Source organism: Lontra canadensis, unplaced genomic scaffold (assembly GCF_010015895.1).
Source record: "Lontra canadensis isolate GAN:19392208 unplaced genomic scaffold, GSC_riverotter_1.0 scaffold63, whole genome shotgun sequence".
NCBI lineage: Eukaryota > Metazoa > Chordata > Mammalia > Carnivora > Mustelidae > Lontra > Lontra canadensis.
This window is the reverse complement of record NW_022631057.1, coordinates 5,343,304-5,367,831: the sequence shown is the minus strand read 5'-3', so window position 1 is coordinate 5,367,831 and position 24,528 is coordinate 5,343,304. Positions and strand designations below refer to the sequence as shown.

At 36.8% G+C, this 24,528-nt stretch overlaps 1 protein-coding gene across 1 annotated transcript in view; it reads right to left on the bottom strand.

Annotated features, from left to right (window-relative positions):
* Nucleotides 1-24,528, bottom strand: part of NEK7 (NIMA related kinase 7) — a 149,139-nt gene that overhangs the window by 4,785 nt on the left and 119,826 nt on the right. The window contains exons 8-9 of the mRNA XM_032878204.1: nucleotides 20,445-20,539; nucleotides 16,203-16,316 (exon numbers count right to left, since the gene is read on the bottom strand). Coding sequence (XP_032734095.1) covers nucleotides 16,203-16,316; nucleotides 20,445-20,539 — 209 coding nt within the window. The remainder of the gene's footprint in view (nucleotides 1-16,202; nucleotides 16,317-20,444; nucleotides 20,540-24,528) is intronic.

Here is a 24,528-nt window from a genome sequence, read left to right as displayed (position 1 = left end):
GAGAAATTTAAATCAGAAAGAGACTGGCATTTTACCCATTAAAATAAAAACAAATACATCCAATTATACACAATACAGAAAGCAGCAGGAAAAACATTTATAATGATACTTGTATTTAAAAGATAATGTGTTCTAACAGGTCGCCTAGTTGTTAGATATTTTGTTTAGAGATAAAAATGACAAAAGCAGCAGGAAAGATAACAGAAAAAGACAACTGTGGTACAAAAATTCATTCCAATTAACCAGAATACACGTAGATGTAATGGCAATTTTTGACTGAATAAAACTACCACATCCTTCAAACCAGTCCAGAAGCCCTCTCTTCCCAGCCTGATAGGTCAGAATGGGGTGACACTTCCAACCTACTGTAGCAAATGGTCCTCAAGTTCTCCTGCCCGGAGGAGAAAGTCCCCAAGATTAAAGATAGATGGATATAAATTTAATCGAAGAGGACAAAGACTCTCTGGCTCTCCAAAGCAGAAGATGAGAACCAGATGTAATCAAGAGGAAGAGAAGTCAACAACACAGTAAATGGAGAGGGAGTGAGGACAGCGGCTGAACCACCATGTTGAACCCCCTCCTTCGGGACAGCCTTCCTAAGGACTCACAGGAGACTCAGAAACGCTTCGGTAGACAGAGCCAGGGCAAGACTGCATTTACTCTTCCTCTTTCTCACGTGGTTTGATCTCCATCTGAAGTGTAGTTCATTGTGTCATCAAGATTTATCTTGTCCAAAGAAGCTTCTAACAAGTCACGTGGTACAAAATCATATACAATATAAAGTTGGCATACCTCGGTATATTTATGAATCAAATAATCTGATCAATTTTTTTCCCTAAATTGTTACCTAATAAACAAGTTGATAAAATATGAAAACAAGATCCTATAAAGTTAAAATAAGTTTAGATCCTATAAAATTAAAATATAAAAATAAAATATGCTTATCCTCCCTCATCTAGAATAGAGCATTATGCTGGCATCTGAGGACACTGAGGATCCATCAGGGTGAAGAACCAGCCCAGAAAGGAAGGCCTATTGTGTAGGAAAGAAGTGAGAGATTGACTCATTTTCCTTCCTGACAGTCTGACCCTTCTTCCCTTTCTACCTCTCCCTTCTCCATTTATTCATTCATTCAGTGAAATCTTATTGAGCATTTATTATGCACCAGATACTTAAGTAGTAAGGATAAAGCAATAAATGAAATACACAGGATACCTGCCTTTGTGCCACTTACAATCTAGTGTGGGAAGAAAGACTGACAAACGTGAGACTGAGGAAACCATATTAACTAATTCTCTTATAACTACAAAATGATAGGTATCTCAAGAGGTATTTGTGAGGTAGTTAGAGGTAAAAAGACTGTAGATGGCCGCCCGGAAGAGACAATCATTACTTTCCTCTTTTGCCTTCCATCTGCCTAGCTCTGAGTTGTTTCATCTCATTCACTGAGGATATCTAGCTGACCGTATTCTTCATCCCAAGTACAACAACCACATCTTTGGTCACTCTGATACCCATTTGGATCCTCTATCCAAAACAAACTTGACTACCTGGCCTTAATCTTCACTTTTACTCCATTTTAGTCATTTGTGCCACCCAGGGGCACAACCTAAGCTTTACAATTTCCTGTGTTGCATAATAAATGTGGACACAAGCCCCTGTCCTTCCAGGGCTCACACCTGTCCCCCAATATGGTTGTGCTTTGATTTGAGACCCTTTCCGATACCTTTCCTCTTCATCAATCATCGGCTTCTGGACTTCGTCATTCATTTCCAGGCTAGACCTCATAGTACAATCCTTTAACAACTTCTTTGGCAGCACCATTAATAATCCTTTATCTTTTCACAGTATCAACCTTGACAATTGTTTTCTTCGCTTTTCTACCAGGATGCGAAGGACTGCTGGAGAAGATCACAGACTCCATATAATCCAGAGTCACCAGATTCATGGTTCCAACTGCAGTTGGACCTTAAAAGCTGTTCTGTAATCCAAATGTTTTGCCCAATAAACTCCATTTCCCACAACGGCTAACCTCAATCTTCACTAATCTGTAGGCACTGGCCTCAATTCTTTCTCCCCCAGGTCTTGCTTCCTACTCCACAGAGAAAAATCAACACTGTTAGGTTTAAACTTTCCTCGGTATCTCAACCTACCTTGTCAGTATCTGGTCCATATCATTTCTGTTCTAGCATCAGAAGAATATTTTTTTTCTTACTACTCTCAATTCTATCACTGGAATCTCTTCCAAGAGACTATACATTATACACCATCATACATCAGCACCTGAAATACAGTTGGCTATGAATGTCTAATGAGTGAATATTCAGTCTGTTATTACTTTTCTGTATTTCCAGCCTCTCCTCATTTGTTGACTGTTTCATCATAGTCTGTAAGTATAGTCAAGTTTCACTTCCTAACCAGTGCCCCATCTAATGTATTTGCTCTATAGCCAAATTTCTTTGGGGTGGGGGGAAAACCCCACTATACTTACTACATCAACTTCCTTAATCTACTTATTTAAGCCAACTATAATCACTTTTTCATCTCCTCCACCCCCCAAGAACATTTCACTGAAATCGCTTTGGCAAAGGTTAGCAGTATTTCCCATTTGCTAAATCTGATGAACTCTTTCCTGTTTACCTCTTCGTACTGGTACTCGACCTTTCTGCAGAGCCAATGCTTCTGATCACAGCCTTGCTGGGTGTTGCTCCTCCTCTGGGTCCAACACACCATACTGGTTCTCCTCTTACTTCTCTGACTTTTCCTTCCTTTGTAGGTTTATCTTCCTCTGGCAATCCCTCTACTGTCAGTGTGTTCCGAGGTTCATTTCTTTCCTCATCTCTTTTATTTTCTCCCTCTACCTTCTTATCCTACACAACTTTATTTACTCCCCTGACTTTAATAATCACCAATTTAATAATCAACACACACACACACATATGTATCTTCAGGCCAGACCTCTTCATGGACTCCATTCACATATCTCCACCTGGCTTCTGAGCATACCTACCTACAAATACCTCATATTAAACATGCCTAGAACTGAGATCTTATTTTTTTTCTCCCCAAACCAGTTCTATCTTGGCAGTGCCTCCAATTTCTCAAGCCAGAAATCTGAAATTCATACAAGACACCTCCTCGTACTTCTTCCCCCAGGCACAACAATCATCTACCAAGTCTTACTGCTCCCTGACTGTATTTCTTCTTGCCTTAGGCTCCACTGCTTACACTGAAGGGACAATCTTCCAATTGACAGCTTTACCTCTAGTTTCTTCCAATCTCCCTAGCACTGCCGGTAAACACCAAGCTGACCACAGTTCAACATTAGGCACTTCAATGGCTCCCCACTGCCCTCTAGAAAGTATAACTATTGGCATAGTATATTATGGGGTTCTAACATCTGGCTCTTGCTTACCTTTCCAGCCTCACATTTAGCCCCAAACCCCTCCTCCCTCCAGCCCCACTCTACAATCTAATGATAACAAAGCATTCAGTTCTGTGTTCATTCACCAAACTGTTTTATGCCCTGAATCTTTATGTATGTTGCGTCTCTGCTTATAAAGACTGCCTCGAAATACCCCGCGCCCTTGCCTGTCACCTACTCATTCTCAGATCCTTTCATAACAACTCTATACACACACACACACACACACACACACACACATGGGCTGAGGCTTGAACTCACAATCCTGAGATCAAAACCTGAGCTAAGATCATGAGATAGACGCTTCACTGACTGAGCCATCCAGGCGCCATCCATATCTTGGTATTTTCTATTTGTTTTCCATCATACCCTTCACATACTTTTTTTTTTTTTTGAGGTATGACATTAACATTATATTAGTTTCAGGTGTTTGCACACTTTAATTAAAGCCTTTCTACCACTTCATTATTGTCCTTCATTTGGTATTTTTTGTTTGTTTATTTTGAGAGAGAGACAGAGACAGAGTGAGAGAGAGCATGAGAGGGGAGGTCAGAGGGAGAAGCAGACTCCCCATGGAGCTGGGAGCCCAATGTAGGACTCGATCCCAGGGCTCCGGGACCATGACCCAAGCCGAAGGCAGTTGCCCAACCAACTGAGCCACCCAGGCGCCCTGTCCTTCATTTAATATGTGTTCTATTAAACTGAAAGACCTGGAAGATGGATATTGTATGAACAGTAAATGCTCACCAACAGGTTAAGTGAAAGAATGAATGGGTAACTTCTGAGTGAGGGAAACTGGAATGGTTTTGTGGTTGTGGCAACTGAATGCAAGTCCAAAGCACAAACACAATTTTGACATATAAAATGGTATGGAAAATTCCAAGCAGAGGTAACGGACTGAACAAAGGTGCTGAGCCGAAGAAAGTGTGAGGTGTGTGAAAGCAGTGGCTAGTACTTCTGCATGCCTGGGGAGCAAGCAACAGGGATGAAATGATAAACTGAGGCCAAATAAAGTAAAGGTTTAAGGAGTTTACAATCTATTGCTATGAGCAACAGGAAGTCAGTACTTAAGCCAGGAGGCAGAGATCACTAAAGGTGCACTTCAGAACAATATTTTCTTGGAATAGTCAAAGATAGAGCAAAAACAGAGCAATGCCAGCAGAATGCTCAAAGTTGCTCTAAGATTTCAGGCAAGAAATATTGTTCACCAGAAGTTTCCATCAGGATATGTGAAAGGACATTGTGTCCTCTAACAGAAGTATGTGACAAAGAAGGAAGACTGGCTTTGCAGGGGCAACAAGGACACTAAGTTTTGAAGGTATCACCTGTGATGTACTCACAGATTGCAACCTGGGTAGAACTGTGAATTCCTGAATTTGGTGTTTAATTCTGTATCCATCTCTAGGTAACTGAATTCTATATATTACATAATTTTTTACTCTACCCATATTAAGATCATGAAGATAGAGGAGACAGCTTTAGTGAAAATGTATTAACCTATCCTGAACATAGTTTTGCATTGTATGGTTCTCTTAAATATTCACGTGTTAATTAGTCTTACTTAATGGCAGGTATCATTCTAGATATTTTTTTTTTTAAGATTTATTTATTTGACAGACAGAGATCACAAGTAGGCGGACAGGCAGGCAGAGAGAGAGAAAGGAGGAAGCAGGCTCCCTGCTGATCGAGCAGAGAGCCCGATGCGGGGCTCGATCCCATGACCCTGGGATCATGACCTGAGCTGAAGGCAGAGGCTCAACCCACTGAGCCACCCAGGTGCCCCTGGATCTTTAAAAATCCTAAATTTATATAGCATTTCATATTTCATTAAATCTTCCATATCCTTTTATTTATTTATTTATTTGTTTTAAGATTTTATTTATTTGAGAGTGAGCCTAAGTGGGGTAAGGAGCAGAGGGAGAAGCAGGTTCCCCACTGAACAGGGAGCCCAGTGTGGGGCTTGATCCCGGGATGAGTTGAAGGCAGACACCCAACTGACTGAGCCACCCAGGTGCCCCCCATATCTTTTTATTTTTAAAGTGTTGTAATGTCTCATAACAATCTCAATTTACAGAGGGAAACAACCCAAGAGCCAATTTAAAAATTAATGCTGAAACCCAAACTGGAACCAAGTCATTTGATTTTTTAATGCAGGCCTTTTCCACTTACCATTGTTGAGAGCTTGCTTACTTTCATCTAATTTGGCCTTTTGGTTTGAGTTCCTTATAATGCCTAATACAGCTCTGCATATATAACGATTTCTCAGTAACACTAACTGGTTGAGTTTCAAAGCATTATCACTACAGAGGGGTATCACTTAGTCTGAGGTATTATCTAAGTTCCGAGCAAGAGGATGAGATACTAGGTATCGATAGAAGATACCAGTTATGTAGTGATCATCACAGAGTAGAGAACAGAGCATCTCAGGTACTTTATTCAAATTCTCAGAGGCTGGTCTGACTTCCGTCCAATGAACACAGTGGTGAGATGCCTCAGCTTTAATCAACGGTGTCAAAACTGACTTGTTGTTTGTTTCCCCTTAGGCAAATCAGCAGCATGGAATCCACCACTCTCAGTCCTTATCAAAGAATATTTAATGGTGTATTGAATATTGAAAAATCTGAATGTTCAAAGAGTACTGAAAGGTGTGCTACATAGCCCCTATCAAACTCCTCTAAGAGAATGAAAATTTAGGGAAGACTCTGTATCTTTATATATATAAGACTCTGTTCATCTTTATGACTTTGGATAATCTTAGCTCTACCCTTTAATCAAATTGGGACACCAGAAGCTGCATCACGGGAGCACAATGGTTTATCAAAGCCACCAAATCACCTTTCCAAAGCCATGCTTTAATGCTTGCTTTTGGCTTTTTATCAAATACCACATAGGTATTTTCTGTGTAGTTGCTACTAAAGACACTGCCTGGTTCATTACTCACAGATCCTTCTAGGAGATAGTTCTTTCTTTCTTCCTTTTTTTTTTTTTTTTAATTATTTTATTTATTTATGTGACAGAGAGAGAGAGAGAGAGCACAAGCAGGCAGAGCAGCAGGCAGAGGGAGAAGCAGGCTACCTGCCAAGCAGAGAGCCTGATGTGGGGCTTGATCCCATGACCAGGGCCGAAGGCAGATACCTAATCAACTGAGCTATCCAGGTGGCCCTTATAGGAGATATTTATATTATAATTTAGTAGGAGAAAACTCTGTCTTCTCTGAGGTACCAGTATATTTCCTCCTTAAAATCAGAAACAACCCTTTGAGCACTGACAGAAAGGAAGCAGTAATTAGATGAACAGCTCAACCAGGGCAACTCTGGGGCCAGGAAGCTAGGTGTGCCTACATTCTCTTTTATCCTTGGTTCTGAATTTGTACTTCCATTTCTATTTTAGTAACTTGTTAAGTCATGTCTTTTTTTCATTTATTTTAAAGATCTTATTTGAGAGAGAGAGAGAGAGGAACACAATGGACGGAGGAGCAGAGGGAGAGGGAGAGGGAGAAGCAGACTCCCTGCTGAACAGAGAGCCTGACATGGGGCTCGATCCCGGGACCCTGGTCTGGGATCATGACCTGAGCCAAAGACAGACGTTTAAGCGACTGAGCCACCCAGGTGCCCCAAGTCATGTCTTTTACTGTGAGGTACCTCAAATCCTTTTTGAAAAAAAGGCAGATTGTAAGAGAAAATGGGAGACTTACGTAGACCTACATTCTTAACTGGATGCAGTTTTCCTTAATACATATGAGAGAACTACTGGCTGTTCTAAAGATACATTTAAATAGACTCGTTAACGTGGTGGAGGAAAAATCAGCTACAATAGTCTTTGGCAATGTAAAGGGGTAAAAAAATCACAACATAAAACTTACTTTCATGTTACAAATAGCCACAGACTAAGTTTTATGCTTTTAACTTTAATAATTTGGTTTAAAATGACAAATTTATATGGATCTATGAATGGTCTCTTGTCATATGAGATAACAATTCAAGTTCTATAAATAAGGTCCCATCTCATCCTGTCTTCTTTGAATGTATACAAAAGTACAGTTCCACTTTTCCATGGTAGAGTTATCTGTGCTCCTGATATAATGAATATAAGTATAAAACTGTCACCTACATATCAGAAACCAGAAACATCAAGAGACAGAATAAAGAGTTTAAAAGTTATTAAGTAGAGGAAGAGGAAAAACTCTTTACCTTTGCCAGACAGTTTCCAAATTTTTAAGTTGTTAAATAACTACCCATAACAGGTTCATTTGGTTACTCATAGTTTCACTTTTTGCAGCCTGTGGACATGTATAGAAGCCATGTTACTTGGATGGAGAGACTCCATACAACCAGTCATTAGTTTTCCTAGGTTTCCAGTGAAAAACTAGAATATAGTCCCTTGAACATTTTCATGTTCTATATGGTAAGATCTTCATGCTCTGTACGGTAACTCTGGGGCTTTGACTATATGTATTTCTAGTACCAGAGCTGAGGGAAAACCATTTCCTAAAAGTTGATATTTACTGAGTTCTAATCATGAGTCAGGCATGGTTCTATATATTTTTACATGCCTTAATGATTCAGTCTTCCCAACAACTCTTTGGGATAGGCACTACTATAACATTTTACAGAGGAGTAACATTCCCAAGGTCACAAAGGCCATAAAGACGACAGCCTGGATTTGAACTCAAGTAGTCTAGCTTCAGAGTCTGGGCTTTTACAGTTACTGTGTTATACTGCCTGAGAAAAATCCTAACGTGGTCTGTAGGTAACCTCATGGCCGCCTCTGCACAGAAGTGGGAGACCTTCCAGATGGACAAAGACAGTTCTAGACTATCTGACTCTCAAAAGAATGCTATCTCTAACACTGGCTCATCTAGTTTCTAAATTAATCTATCTGTCCTCATATTTCATGGGCCAACTCTGATCAAAAAGCAAACCCAGAAATTTTCTCTAGGGCTCTATAAAACTCACAATGAGATGCAGGCCTACTTTATGCATAAGAAATACATTTAAATGATGGCACAAAAATATTAAGATCAGTATTATATGGTCTGAGTGACAATTTTAATGTTATTTCTAATCTGACTCATTTATTAAAGTGACAGTAACTCCCTCCAAACAAATAAAATGTAGCTGAATTTTAACATGGAATGATTTCTTTATGCCAGATTATAAACTTACATAGTGACTTGATGAATTATTAAAAAAAAAAGTCTCTAATTTTTCTATCGGTAAGTCAGACATTAAATAATCAGAATGTAATAATTACCTTAGAGATTTCCCTCAATGTTAGCCTTTACATTTTTTTAAAAAGCTCCTATAAGCCTCGGGGAGAAAAGAAATTAAAAACCTTTAACATTTATCTAATATTCTGCAAAAACTCTAAGTACTATATCACTAACCATGTTTGAGGAAAACATGTTCATACAATAACTTTAAGAATTTTTTATATATTCCTGTATGTCAGGCTTCAATTTCTAATATCCTCATTAGGTAACTTGCTCAAAAAAAATTTTTTGTGTTCGAATTGAGGGAATTAGCTTTCATTTATCCCTTCAAAATAAAGCCAAACCAGTAGATTTTACAATTTTGATAAAAAATAAATAGAAGTAAAGAAACATTTTATGGTTTATGTTATGTCAAAAAATTTATTTAGCTTGCATTACTTAACACACATTTGTAAAAACATGTACTTTGTTTTAATTGTTTTATATAACAAGATAAAAAAAAGGCAAAATAGAGGTCTGAATACGCAAAGCCTTTACAAAATCAGAGAAGAAAAAAAAACGGCTTAATTCAGATGCTTATGGGAAATTTAAAAAGCAATACAGAAACATTTAATTGAGAAAAAGCATATAGGAAAATAAAATGAGTTCTTTATAACATTTCTACGGGATTATGAAATCAGAAGGTCATACAGAAATTAATGAATATTATTTTGAAATTATTAAAGTTAAAAGCATAAAACTTAGTCTGTGGCTATTTGTAACATGAAAGTATGCACTTTCAATAAAGTGCAGAAAATACTAATATACTAATATATATTGGTATCTATATTTCCAAAGAAATATCAAAGCATATGGGTTAGTACCAGAAATATTAAAAAGAAGAGAGTGTTAACAGCCATTGTTGTCAGGGTGATAACCCAATTACGTATCAAGTTCAGTCACGTACAGGTAATAACAATAGGGCTCTTTGTGCATTATAGCTTTAGGTCACTAACACAATTCTCAATAGAATAATAAAGACTGGTGCTATTGGTACTGTTTCTTTTTCACCCCCATCTTAATCCCTCTGAGACCAATTATATTATATCAGCCTCCCAGATATACCCAATTTCCATCTACCCAAGGACACATTTTAGCACCCCAAAGTGGGTCTAATACATTAAAGTACACTATATTTCGGAGCTTTAGATATTTATACAAAATGATTAGGCGTATCCAACTTGTACACCAAAGCATCACTAGTGATTGACTTGGGGGTAGAGGGAAAAGGGAAAAGAAAGCAATCTTACACAGATATAAGGTAATGTAATGTCTATATTTCACAACTGAAGATCATTCTGTGTGTCTTTTGAAAACTGTGAAAGTCTTACAGAAAGTTACATGGTTTTATAGGATCCCACAGGATATGTGAAATACAGGGCACCGTTTTGGATTCATGTCTTTAAGGAGCAAGTCCCCTGTGCCACTTCAGAAGCACTAGTGAACAAAGGACCTGCTTAAATATATTTTTTAAACAAAAATGGAACCTTCGAAGCTTAAAGATCTAATCTTATATGGCAACTCTAAATAAGGTAGTCAATTGATATTGTAAGTGATGAGACTATCTAACTTAATAAACCCATTTTTAAGAAGGAAAATCAAATATTATTACCAGTATTTGAGATAAACCTCCAATGTTAAGTTAATCTTAATAAATAAAGGCACAGTTACATATTTATTATTATAAACAGTCTCATCTCACTTAGCATTGGATTACATGATTATAAGGATACAGAAATATTGTGAAAACAGATTTAGCTCCAAACATTAATTGTGCCATTTAATGTAACACTTCTCATTTAAATATTCTTGGGATAGTGTATTAGAAGAATCTTCCAGCACCAATTTAAATAACATTGGTTAACTTCGACTAACAACTCCAGGGAATTTATAAAGTTCTATTAAAATCTGTGAATCTAGTACCTATAAAATGGAACTATTTAGACTGCTCAAATGAATAAAAAAGCTTAATCAACTTAGTTTAACTTCAAAATATGCAAAAATAACCTGTACCTGACACTTTCAGTTCTTCCCTTATATACACAAAGTAGTTCTTTTACGCTTAAACAAAGGTCAGGTTTTTGTTACTGACTCAAATTTCCTAAGAAGCTTCTCTAAATATTTTCTGAATATATTTGTTTTTAAAAGATTTTATTTTTGAGAGAGAGAGAGGGACAGTGATAAAGAGCATGAGGCAGGGGGAGGGGCTGCGGCAGAGGGAGCCCAATGTGGGGGTCCATCCCAGGACCCCGAGATTAGGACCTGAACTTAATGACTAAGCCACCCCTGTGCCTCTAGTGCTAGATATTCTCAATTAATGCATATAAGCAAAGCAGAGGGCTGCACCACGAAACTAGTTCTGGGAAGGTAGAAAGATAGAACAAAACCCTCCCTTCCTGCCTTCCATTTCTCTTAAAAAAAGGGGGAGTGGGAGATTAAGGTAAAAAGAAGTTCGTTATTTATGAGGTAAAAGCTTATGAGAGTTCATTCATTCTCCATTACTGCTTTGACTAGATGTGACCTTTCAGGCTGATATTTAAGAAGATAATTGTGTACTTGAGAAGCAGTCCCATTCACTGATTTTTAATAAAAACAGATACCTTTCTACCTGTGAGCTGGAGATAAAAAGTGGCAAAACGAACACACTTAATGCACAACAAGAGAAGGATTAAATGATCTGAAAATTGATTACTGGCTCAATAATTCTATTTCCCAAATTACATTTTGGTTTCCCCAGGAATAAAATGAAGATGGCCTACTGAATTAGCAAGTTCTCAAAAATATAATTAGAAGACAACAACAGATACTGTGTCCTACACAAGTTTTTCTTAGTTATGATGAACTTAAAACGACCCCTAACCAGCTAAGTATCTGCCACGGCCATCAGGTCAGACCCACAGGCACTGCCCATGATACCGCTGAGTTCACTGAAGAGCCTTTAACCCCCCCACCAGTGCCCAGTAGGTGCTGAATTTCTTTTTCACACAAACCATTGTTTTTTCAAATCCTCCGTTTAATTTCTATTTTCTCAAACCAAGATCACCTTATTCTCCCCTACTTATTCCCATTTTTCACTTCCATCTACAAACCCTTTACTCAACTTTTAGAGCTTCCATCGAAGCTTCTCTGTTCAAACCTAAAATGAAGACACATCTGCTAAAAGCATCACCAAGGTACAGTTCTGCTCAATCTTTCTCATGTCTTCACTATTTAAGTTAGGAATTTTTTTTACAATATATAATAAACATTGAAAGAGAATCTATATTCTGCATGATGTTAATGCTCAGATTTTCAAGAAAGATGTTGGCTGAAAAGAACTCAGTTGCATTCTGTACTTGCTAAATAGTTATCAATATAACTATATACTGTTTTTTTTTCTTCAATTTAAGAGTCATGAGATAATTTAGTGAACAGTGAAAATGAATACTTTTTTTTTTTTAAGATTTTATTTATTTATTTGACAGAGAGAGCGCATAAGCAGGGGAATGACAGGCAGAGGGAGAAGCAGACTCCTGACTGAGGAAGGAGCCCAATGCCAGGTTCGATCCCAGAACTCCGGGATCATGACCTGTGCCGAATGCAGATGCTTAACTGACTGAGCCACCCTGGTGCCCTGAAAATCCATACTTTTGATGACCACTCCTGTGACTCTCAAAGAAATTAAGTACTGAAACTGAAGGAAAAAAAATCCGTTTGTCTTATTTTCCAGTAAATGAACTCTGGGCATTCCAGAAATGACACTGCTTGCTGATAAGAACAGAAAGTCATATAATGGGTAATATCATTAAAATAAAATCATCATAGCTTCTGGCCTGTCTTTTGAGTAACTGTCTACCGTTACTGAATGGAGAGATCTTTGGAGAAGTTTCCCTCATTCAATTGTCAAACAATTGGTGCATTTATATTTTTATTCATTTATTGCTTTAATTTCACTCTTTCCCTTCCTCATTCCCTCAATCACTGAACCTTTTTAATATGCCAGGCCCTAGAGAGACACAGATTAAAAAGCAGTTACTGTTCCTCAGCAGGACTAGACAGGGGTGAGAGGGCGTGTGTGTGCGTGTGTGTGTGCTCACACACAAAGAAACAAGTGTCATGCAGTGTACTGCCAAAGTGGGAGTGGGAGTGCAGATATGGGGAGAGAAGAAAAGGGAGCAAGATAACTTCATGCAGAAAATGATGCCCAAGCTTTTCTTCGAAGAGAGAAGTTTGCCTGGTAAAGAACAGGGGAAAGGGATGTTTCAGAAAGAGTAAACAGCATCCACAAAATCATGGAAATTCATGGAACTTTCAGTAGAACCTACACTGGTAGAGTGGGGGAAAGAAGAGTGTCTCCTGTGATCCATAAGTCTGGAGAGATAAGCTTGGGTCAGATGACAAGGGGCCTTTTGAGTCATAATTCCTTGTACACAGTAAATATTCAATAAATGTTGGCTTCACAGAGGTTAATTTCACAATCACTAATGATACCAACTTTAAATAAACGTAAGAGATATCTAAGGAAAAAAAACCTATCTTTTCAACTCAAGATTTTTAGGGTTAAGTATAGTAGTTTCCCACTGATATATGGATGAGATCATTACTGGAAAAAAAGAGAATACTGAACACCAAAAGATACTGTCATAAACAAAACTATTTTAGTAAGCTACAAAACATACATATCCTAATATCATTCATGTACAGCTGACATATTTCAATCTAGAATCCTAACCATTTATACATAATAATAATAACAGCATAATTCAAAAAAGATCTGACATACAGACTTATTTTTCCAAAGGACACTATTTCTTATTTTTGGTTTGTAATGCTTAAGTATATCTATTTTTTTTTTAGGATAAAAGAAATTTTAAAAACTCCCAGCTTTTAAACTCTGAGTTCTTCTAATTGGAATGACTATACCTAGAAATAAATCTTACAGAGTTCCTTATTCCTACTGATCAAGGATGGTTGGGGGCATAGCCAATATTTTCATAAAATGTTCCCTTCAAAACCTCTTCAGGAAACAACCTTAAAAATTTAACAGTAGCTAACTCAATCTGATAAGCTTTCAAACAGGTATTTAGTGGTACATTAATTTGCTTAATTTTTTCATTCTTCAAACAGTTACAGAGACTGCTACCATTTCAGCTGTAAAATGGACACCTAGTGAAAGTTCACTGTTTAAAAACTTTACACTCCACTTTTCATTGTTTCCTATCTTCTGGCATGCTAAAAAATTAAATGGCCATTTGAACATGGGAAAGATGGAAAAAGCTTACTATATAAGGAAATATTTAAGATATCCTTAAAGTATGGCAGCATCAAATCTGTCCAGGTTTTTTGCTGCCATAAATTCTGAATAATTATCTTATAAACAGAGTTCCTGCTTAAGGAAAGAAAATATTTATTAGCACATCTGCATTTCAAAGCTCTTGTTGTGAGAACTTCTCTACATAACCGAACAGATTAAAGTAACGTAATTAGTCTGTATGTTTCATACCTCATTTTTGTCATAAGAATTAGCTTCCATGTTTACCTAGTTTTATAGCTTCCTAGTTCCCCACAGCACAAGGACGGATTTTTACCCACATGAGGCGCTGCATGTCCTGTCTTTTCTGGAGAATACGCCCTAGAACGTGTTTTGCTTTATATCTCTTTTCGAAACTGGTAACTCTACAGAGTGAAGTAAAAAGTGGAATCTTATTTTCCTCTCCCAACTCTAAGACCTTCTTCTATCTGGGCCAGACTTTGATATTTGCCCCTTGGCTGAGAAGCCGTGTATCCAGCTTCACACTTAGCTGCAGTAAAGTAGCCCTGCAGGCAGGCCGACTTCAACGGACCACTAGTGGTATCATCATTAAAATCCTGCTGAAGGTCACCATGGTAACCGCCGGCTGAGGCTTCACTGCTGCACTCGGCATCTCCTAATCAGCTACCATGTGAAATGCAAATTCAGACAGTCTGAAAATTAGTCAAGAAGAATAGGGGATGAGGATGCAGATATGTGAAATATTCATGTGCTTCACGGAAAAAAGAAGACAGCATGAATGACACAACAAAGAGCGGCCCCTGACATTCTTGCCATCATTTTGCATTATTGTTCACACCCTACTGTATTTCCAGGCCTGGAGTTCTGAAGTTGGTTTTGTGAAATGCCATATTTATATTCTATACCCAAAATAGTAATTAAAAATGGCTAACATAACAGCATTAACATCAAATAAAGATAATACTTCTAAATTATCGTCACTGCCTTATATAAGTTTATTTTAATTACCTGAATACAAAGGCTATGAAACAAACAACAACAAAAAAACCCAGGCATCGTTGATTATTAGTATCAAAACCATGGGGGAGAAAAGGTACTTATAGCATTCTAGGGCCTCAAGTGCTTGACGTATGGTAAAAATTCTTTAGAGATATTTATTATTCAAGTTACACGGACTCAATTTTTCTTATATAAAACTCAAACTGATTGCTATTCATTGCAAGATAGAAAGAGTGACAAGACTACCTAATAAGTGAATGTTATAATTGTTTTATATTTTTCCTTTGCTCCTTGCCACCTCCCTTGGGCAAAGAAATCTGTTGCTCATGAGAGGGTGAGATGTCCTAACTCAAGACAGTGTTTTCTCTGGGTAGATTCCCCAGTAAGCTTCCCAAAAAGAGTTATGTGAACACATTTAGTTAACCCAAGATACTGCTGTTCTGCCCATCTCCTCCTTAAATACTGGCAAAATCACTATGTACTGGGCTAAAATGGGAGATGTTTTGTTCAGTGAAAAACTGTACGTTGGCTTGAGCCACAACAACTCATTTCAGTGGGTTACCAAAGCAAGTAGGGATTCAGACTCAGATTCTAATATAGTAGAGTCTTCTAAAATTTTCAGTCCCATCCAGTATACATGTTAACATGTCTGCTAATGAAAACCTCAGAACATCTCCTACAGGAATCTGATTGCAGCAGGGAGGTGGTGACGGGACAGGCATGGTCAAAGGAGGCAGGGCAAAGCTGAAAGAACAAGGCTGACAGACACACAGCTAGGAGATGGATGTTTCCCATTTTGGAAAACACAGATGAGAGGGAAGGTATAATCAGCCGTTATAATAAGCAGAAAGTTACAATGGTTGCTCTGAGGCTGTGAGAATGAGGAGTGGTCTTATTAAGAAGGGCACCAGACACGCTGGTCAACCCGAGCTGGGGTCTGAGCATGCATTCTGCCCTTTGCCACGTTCGGAAGGCTGCAGAGCCAGCCCTCCTCGTCACACCTAGGAAGTGACCAGTTGCACACCGCATGCTGTGCTGTGCTGTGCTCCACTCCACGTTAGGAACGGCAGAGCCAACTCTTTAAACAGTAAGTCTCCAAGAGAAGGAAAACAGAATGGAAAGTGCTATTTCTGCTACCATATTCGTCATTTGTGTTGCTGGACAGGAAAAAAACAACAACAAAAAACCAAAAACAACAACAACAAAAAACTCTTCATAAAATGCTAACATTAGCAAAATGAACAACCGATAAACACATGGACTGAAAAATGACTTACTTCTTCTGAATAGTGATCTGAAGGAAGGGGTGGGTAGTCACACTGTTCTATCTTCTTACACAGCGAGTACAAATTCATTTTGTCACCATAGAAAGGACTCTGTAACGCAGCCATCTGTAAAATGCTCCCAATGAAACTGATATAGTTACATGTTAACTTTTAAAGGTGATTTTATCGAGTATATTAGATTCAGGTAGAAAATAATTACAAAGACTTTAAATAAAGTTATCTGGGCATTTTGATTTTTATGAATCTTCCTTTCTGAGAAGTATTTAGTAAGTTCTAAAAACCTTACTTCAATTTGGGGGTTTTTTGGGTCAATATTTAAAATACCGTAAAAGGGAGAAATGGTTAGCACATACTTACATATGTATATACATACATATATGACATAAAGTAATACTAAGAAAAAGAACATAGAGTAACTTAAAACTCTTTGTAAATACACCGTCATAAAAACAAGTAATAGATCTCATGACTAATCAGACATCGGTGGTATGTATCAACCATGCAATAGTTAAAATATCACTAAAATGAAACACAAATTAAAATGAATTATAATCTAAGCAACAGTTTAGAGAGTAGAATGTACAGCATTTTATACATGACAGTTTCTGCAGGAAATGGTTATTTTGAGAGGAAAAAAAAGTCTTCTCAATCTCAATGTTATAACTGACTTTCAAGTGGTTTACAATGAACTAGAACTTCTTTTCTTTTGATAATGTCTCAAAAACACTAAATATGTTCAAAAGCTCTCTGAGTCATAGCCGCTGCTTTGAGGCATCTGAATGAGATTTCTATGCAGGGAAAAAAAAAAAAAGACTTAAAAATGATCAACTTTAAAAAAGACATTATTGAATTTAAATTTATTTTAAGACAAGGTTCTAACTTGACATTTAAAGTGCAAGCAAGTACTGTGGTAAGCAGGGTTACAAACTAAAAAATTCAATTTAAAATGTTCTCATCCTGTTCAAAACCTTCTAAATCTTTGAACCGCAGCAGCGAGAATACAACACGGAGTGCGAGGCTGCCCCAAAGTCAGTCACCCTTTTCTACATGTGCTAATAAGTTTGATTTTGGAAGGACAATGTGTACATTCCCCAGACAGGCAGAGTGTGTGTGAAACACGCTAGTCCATGCTGTGCTACTCAGTGAGCGTCAGTGGGGACAGGACAAGCTGAAAATGGCTCTCATCTGTCTTCTGGTGCTCCAGGCAGAGCTTTAACTCCTTCAGAGCCTTAAACGAGGAGGGGATGACACTGGAAATCAAACCTGCAAAGTAGCCTGACGTAGTTTTACTTAGCCTACATTTTATATGAAACCTACATAAACCTGTATGAAACCACCTCAGGAAAGGCTGTTCCACATGAGGAGAGAAAAGTAAAAAGAATATAAATGGCCCTAAACATGTAAAACCCTCCATCTGAGAGGAAATTTCCAGAAGAGGAGCTATCAGTAATAACATGTATTTGTTTTGTTCCGTTTTAAAATGCAAGGACACTTGATGACAGAGTATTCTAAGGGCACCTTAAAAAATACACTGTATAAATAAACTACAGTCTTTCCATGTTTGCAAGAACCCTATGTAAATGTACATATATTCATTATCATATGCTAGGAGTTCATTACAGTACTTTTGTCTCAATACTGCAGAGTGTTAAAAAAAAAAAATCTGAATGTCCCCTAAGGAGTTAAAACAGGAATAGTATATTTTCATGCATCTCCTGCTTTGACAGATGAAAAATGTCAACTGTCCTGTTTTTATTTTCAAGCTTTTGCACTATTCATCTGGTTCATTAGTGCATCTCGATGCTGCCCCTGACAGCTGCTCGCCCTCTCCTCCCAGCAGCTGAATTTTTCAGGCTAATTTGATCCTCCACACTGAGACGATCGCTAGAATGATTGACTTGCTCCCTGACCTCCAGGGTCTGACTTTCCTGATTAGTATTCTGGGGGTGTCGGAGGGACGAAAGCCCACTGTCTGTCTTCGGGGCTGGTGGCAGCTCTCTTTTTTTTTGAACTGTAAGCCACCAACCTACAACCCTGTAAGGATGCAATTGCTGCGCTGAACAATAAAGGAAATGTGTAAAACCTACTTTTCCATGTAAAGGTCCGTGTAGCAAAAGCACAGCATCTTGATTTTAATTAGTAAAGTCTACTTTGTTGCATATCAATTAAAACTGTACTGCTAGTTTTTTTTTTTTTTAAGGTTTCAGGAATATTTGAAAGTCTAATTTTCTGAGTTTAAAATACATTTTCAAAAAAGCTTCCTACTCCTTCATTGTTAATAGTAAATTCTTAGAGGGATATAATATAAAATGTCCATGAGAGGTTGTGGCCAATTTTTTAAGGCTAAGTTCCTGGGCATTTCTATTAACATTATATTGAAACATAACTGGAAGGAGATAGAATATAAAGGTAAATGAAATCTTTAGAAAAATTTTAGTTCTTCCACACGACCTGCATAGAGGAACTGAGAAAATTCACTGAGATGAAAACCAACGTTTAGCATGATAAATACTTTTAACTCAAAATCATCCACAACACATAAAACTCATAGCTATAGGAGTATCCAAAGAAAAAATTTCTATTTTGGTGATCATTTTAAATACACATAAAAGTGGGACACTGCCTCTCAAAGGCAAATTCAGAATGTGAAGCATTATTTCAGTTTTGACATAAGAATCCAGTGGCCCTAAAAGAATTCGCAATCTTCTCAAAAAGCATTACCTTAATTGAACTTTTTCTTTTTCATTGCTAAATTTCATCTTGTTAGTGCAAACCAATTTGCTGTTTACTTTCAGGTGTTTAAAAAGGAAATGCCACTTTGATAATATTAGACTATGGCCTGAGGAACCTAATGTTACCGAAATAAATATAATACATTTAAAAATGTACAAAGTGACTTTAAACATTACAGTAATTTAATATAATCAAACCAATTCTTTTCAGCATTATATCAAATTAGTAACAGAATATCATATAGTGAGCAGTCTCTTTTCATCTCATGTGCATACCTAAACACATGTTTTGCCATATCACTAATTCATAATTTTTCACTAAAAAATTGTCCTAGTAATGTTATTGAAGAACATTTAAAAATCTGTTCTTTTAAAGTGGTAATTAGTTACTTTACTAGGAAGAACAAAATAAATAATCTCAGGTTCCTTAAATTAAAGAAATTTGAATCTGTAAACTATAATAATTAAAGATCATGATATACATTAAAAAATAAACCTTCTAATGCTCTACTTCCAAGTAATGTTTGGGCAATTAAAATAGATGATCTCATGATGTATTTCATTTAAGTCAGGAGGACAGGAAATACAAAATATAGAGTAAGAAATATACTGGTTTCCATCTATCCACGTTGGACTTCTTTTGTATACATTAAAACTTGAAAATGATACCATGTATTATTTTCCTTCATTTTATTTTATTAGTTACTCAGATGTAGACTAACCTTTAATTAGCAGCTCTGACTTAAAGCCTGAAACTACTAGGAAAATGACCATTTGATTAAAAAATAAATTTACATAAGTCAGTAGAGTCTTGAGAGCTTTTTGATACCATTACTCTGTAACATGGATGTAAAATGTGCTTTTACATAATATGTTCTTTCTACCCATCCAAATTACTGGATTGAAATATGTGTTTGAGGATATACCTAGATGGTTCCATTTTCCTTTGACAAATTATAAGCAGTAGAACAGGAGAGAGACTATTTACCCAGCTTTACCAATGCAACTTTTACTCATGGAAATGAAACAAAGTGGCAACTTAGAAAAATTATCTATATGCCTATTATCCTTAAAGCTAAATTATTCTAAGTAAGAGCAAAAGAAATATTGGAAAAGATATTTACCATTTACCATGCTTTCATGTTTTAAATCCATTCCATACCTCTCCTGCTATGCATGGATAAGCAAGTTATTTTACAGATGTTCAAATGTACATTTTTATAAAGAAGATATGCAGGGAAACAACATATTAACATTAGAAACATTTTTAAAATAAAATTCTCCCTAAAACTTAAAAATATTTAGAGGAGGCAAATGTGCAGGAATGTACAGTTTCCATTATAAAAGCAGCTACTAAGTCAATGGATTAACCCTTCCTAATTAAAAAGCTAATTCTTAAACACCATCCAGAAAAAAAATAAGTGTATACTATAAGGATAGAGGAAATCTATAACAGTAACTAAAAATACATCAATATGTGAACTCTATCAACATTACCTACCTCATACAGTAGACAGCCAAGAGACCAGATGTCGGATTTGAAGTTGTATCCATTTTCATGTATTCTCTCTGGAGACATGTAGTAAGGAGTGCCCACTGCAAAAAACAAACCAAACCAAACAAGAGGAATATAAAAATGAAGATGCAGCAGTGGTAAGAAATTCTACACACACTATTCTGGATTAAAATATGTCACCAAAATCACTCATCAGAATCAGGAAATTGTTTCTGCGAATACTTAAAACTATTTGATTTCCTCTGCTCCCTGACCCTTAAGCAGCACATCGACATCCATCCTATATTAAAAAGGGTGTGCTGAGTTAAACTTTTGATCGATTCAGGGAAAATCTAGGGAGCTTAACTAAAGGAAAAATGAGGAATTCTAACAAGAAAAATCTACTTAAACGATTCACATTTAGCTTCATTTACTTTGAAAAAAATTTGGCTTGCATATCCCAAACAATTAAGCATAATCATATAAACATTTACTTAAATACAAACATTAATTTATAACAATTCAGTAGTGTGTATAAATAAATCTTGCTCATTAACTTTTAATAGAAACATTCCCTAGAATATAGCTGTAGCTTTTAAAATTACAAGTGATATAATCACTAACCTTCAGTACTCTACTTACTACCATTTTAAAAAGGACAACAGACTTTTGTACACCAAAGGGTTATATAATAACATATATGAAAGTTCACTGACACCTCTGGAAAATTGTCTGGGTTATTATTACTGAGACTTTTTCTTAAAGACAAGATCCTCCAGATAATTTTTATTTTTGTTTCTTTTGAGGTGCTTATACTTGTTTCCTTTTTTTTTTTTAATGGCCATTTTAGAAAAAGGTAACATAATAAATGATAATGTAATAAATTAATACTTATTAAGCATTTAAAATAGGCAAAGCATGTATGTCATAGTTTGAAGGGTAAAAACACTTACGTGACTTTTAAAGTGAGTATCTTCAATTTCGAATTTAGATGGCTACTTCAACACCATTAGCCTAGGGCTTTTTGACAAATACAGAGTCCAGGTTTGAGAACAATATTTTGGAATTTTACTTGCTTGAGGCAAAACCTCCCCAAAATATGCTGCTACTCATGGAGAGAAGGGCATTCCCCTTTCTCTATTAATTTTCAAGAACTCCCCAGATATTTAGGGTAAATCTTAATGAGACTGTGACTCCCAGTACTGAACAGGAAACAGAGTCACACCAATAATCAAAGCATTTTCCTCAAAGGCAGGAGTCAGTTTTCCAAAAGAATAAGGTTGTAACCTAATAGTTGTGTGTGGAAACTACACTGCGCTAAAGCTGAAATCATCACCCATCGTGTATTTGCAAGAAATCCTACCTAGTACTGGAATCCATTTTTACTAATAAGGGGAATAGTCCTAGTCAGAATAGACAAAAGGGAAGTATTTATGGAAGTGAAGAAATGAAGACAGGCACACAGGAGGAGAAAATAAATTTAAATAAAATATGAACTAGTCACACAGGCAATTAGTAAAACAAACCTTAAGAAAGAAATGATCTCGGTGTAGCATCTACTCTGAAGACAGGTAAATCTGCCAATCTCTGTCGGGGTCAAAAAAGCCAAGAAACTTTCGGAAATAGCTAGAGTTTTAAACCATCTGAACTGTTACCGGGTAAAATAAACACAAGCTCTCTAGCTTTGGGAGTTCCAACCCCTTTCCCTTATCGTTTGCATTCGCGACACCGATTACCAGAGGTATTTACACCCTTTCTCCATTTAAGTAAGGGTGGTGGGTCTAGCTGGAATAATCAGGGGCTGTGCACAGGCTCCGGGTTTCAGGACATAAAGCAAGTGACTGGCAGTGAGGAACGTGCAGAGAGAGGCTTCACGGAATCCACAGGGGGGCATCTGAAAACACCGAGGCTTGAAGGTTAGAGTTTACCAAAAGCAAAGGTAATTTTAACCAGTAGCTCTGGGAAACCTGCTGATACATTAGGGGTTTGATATGAGTGTGAAAGATTGACGATAAGGAAAAAGAGGAACAAATGCTAGCATTTTACAGAGATTAGCCCCCACATAACACCTTAACTGCAACACAACTGAACTCACAGATGACCTGCGAGTGAAGGAAGCAGAGGAAAAGAATGATCAGGAAGTCCACTCAACTAAACTTATTATGTAAAAAATTTTCATGTGAAGGAAAGCCTTTTCTGGGGAGCTGCTGGAGGCCATTCTAAAAAATGACATATTGGGTTGACACTGACACTGTAAACTTAGACACCGATTCTTCTTCATTTTGTAAACAGCAAACTTCCTTATGCTAAATATGCACATTTTATTTTAATATTTAAATTATAGGGACCTCGAAGAGATATGAAAATGCAAATCTAAGGATGCCACTCACCTTTATGACTGACACATTTCCAGAAGAGTCATTATGTAGGAAGAAGAGAAAGTTTGTATCCTGCCCTACAATAATTATTCATCACATTGATTCCTAATTAGTGACTGAGCACGGCCGAAGAGGGAGTTTCCACTTGCTCCCTCTTACGTGATCCCTAAAGTGAGCCTCCGTTGTGGACAAGGGCTTTCCCACTGATGGACACTGGGCAAAGAGGTTGAACCCCGCCAAACCAACAGACCCATCCTTCCTCTCTACCTAGCAGAGAGGTCGAAAAGTTTAAATTGCTCAGAAAAACCTGAAATACATTTAAATGCAGGGATAGGTCTTCCACATTTCAAACTTAAGGGATACACAACTATTTCCTAAAAGCCTTTTTTAAAAATCCGCGACAGCCGTGTCTATTATTTCTATTGCCTCAAGAATGTTGTGACTTCTTTTAACAGCTGTACAAGGAAAGGGAGACTTGTAGAGTGATATGATTAGACATGAAACGATCATGCAAATTACTATGTACTGGGGGGCATGGAGAGGCAGGTTGCGTAATTTCACTGATCTTTTGAGAATTTATGGCTGTAGCTAAAATGAGAATGTATTTTACTAGAGCGGGTACTTATGCCATTTCAACCTCCTGATACGTATGAAAGTAAGAAGTGGATGATAACGTCATTAAAAAAAAAAACCAACAGAGAAAAGCTGATTTTAGGGAAAAATTGCTAACATCTGAAAATGCTATCTGACTTTTCTTTAAAATATATGAAATCATTCAAATGTAAACAGATTTTAATTCCATTAATTGACTTACTCCTAGTTAAATGAGGAAAGTTTTATATTTTATATACTCTGTTAACAATACATACATTCTAAAATTTATCCTGAGCAAAAGACTGATTTTCAGAAGTTTACATTATGTTTAAGAGAGTCAAAAAAATTTTGCTAACATGCTGTTATGGAATATATGACTAAATTAATTAATAACTTCCCTTTTATCAAAACAAGCCATATGCTTGTTTTGGATTTTTTCAACATTTAGTAGCATAATTTCTGCAAAGACTTGAATTGAGAAAAACAATAGCACTACGGAGGCATCTGCTTATATGGTTAGAGTGGGTTGCTATTTTTTTGTTTGTTTGTTTTGTTTGTTTTAAACAAGGAAGGCAGGGCAAAACCAGTCAAAGGTCAGGAACTCCGTTTCACATCTTACCTCACTAACTAGATAGGACCACTTAACTTCTTTCTTTGTTCACTTTCCTCACCTCTAAGATGAAGGGATGAGAAAGAGGAGATGGTTTCTGAAACAATTTTGCTCTAAATTTTGCAGGACTCACAAAAACCCTACAAAAAATCCATATGGCAAATGAAATGGAAAAAAGCAATATATTCTTTTTTTAAACTATTACATAGGAGAGCTGTGCAAAGTCTTTTAAATCAGACAGTACAAACAAGCAAATCCAGTTTAGAAATGTTGCTTTTTTCTCTTAGAATTAAAGCAAACTACAGAAAGGAAGCTTTGAACCTGTCTTGTTGGGAACATTAAAAGGACAAGAGTTATCTTATACCTTGGTTTGATTTTAAAAAATAGATACACATAACTTCAGGGAATAAGAATTAATTTCCATTCTCTCCTTCATACTCTTAAGTCAGCCCAGAAGTCATGTTGGCAGACTTGAAGGAGAGAAGCCCAATGTATTTAATTGTAAGGA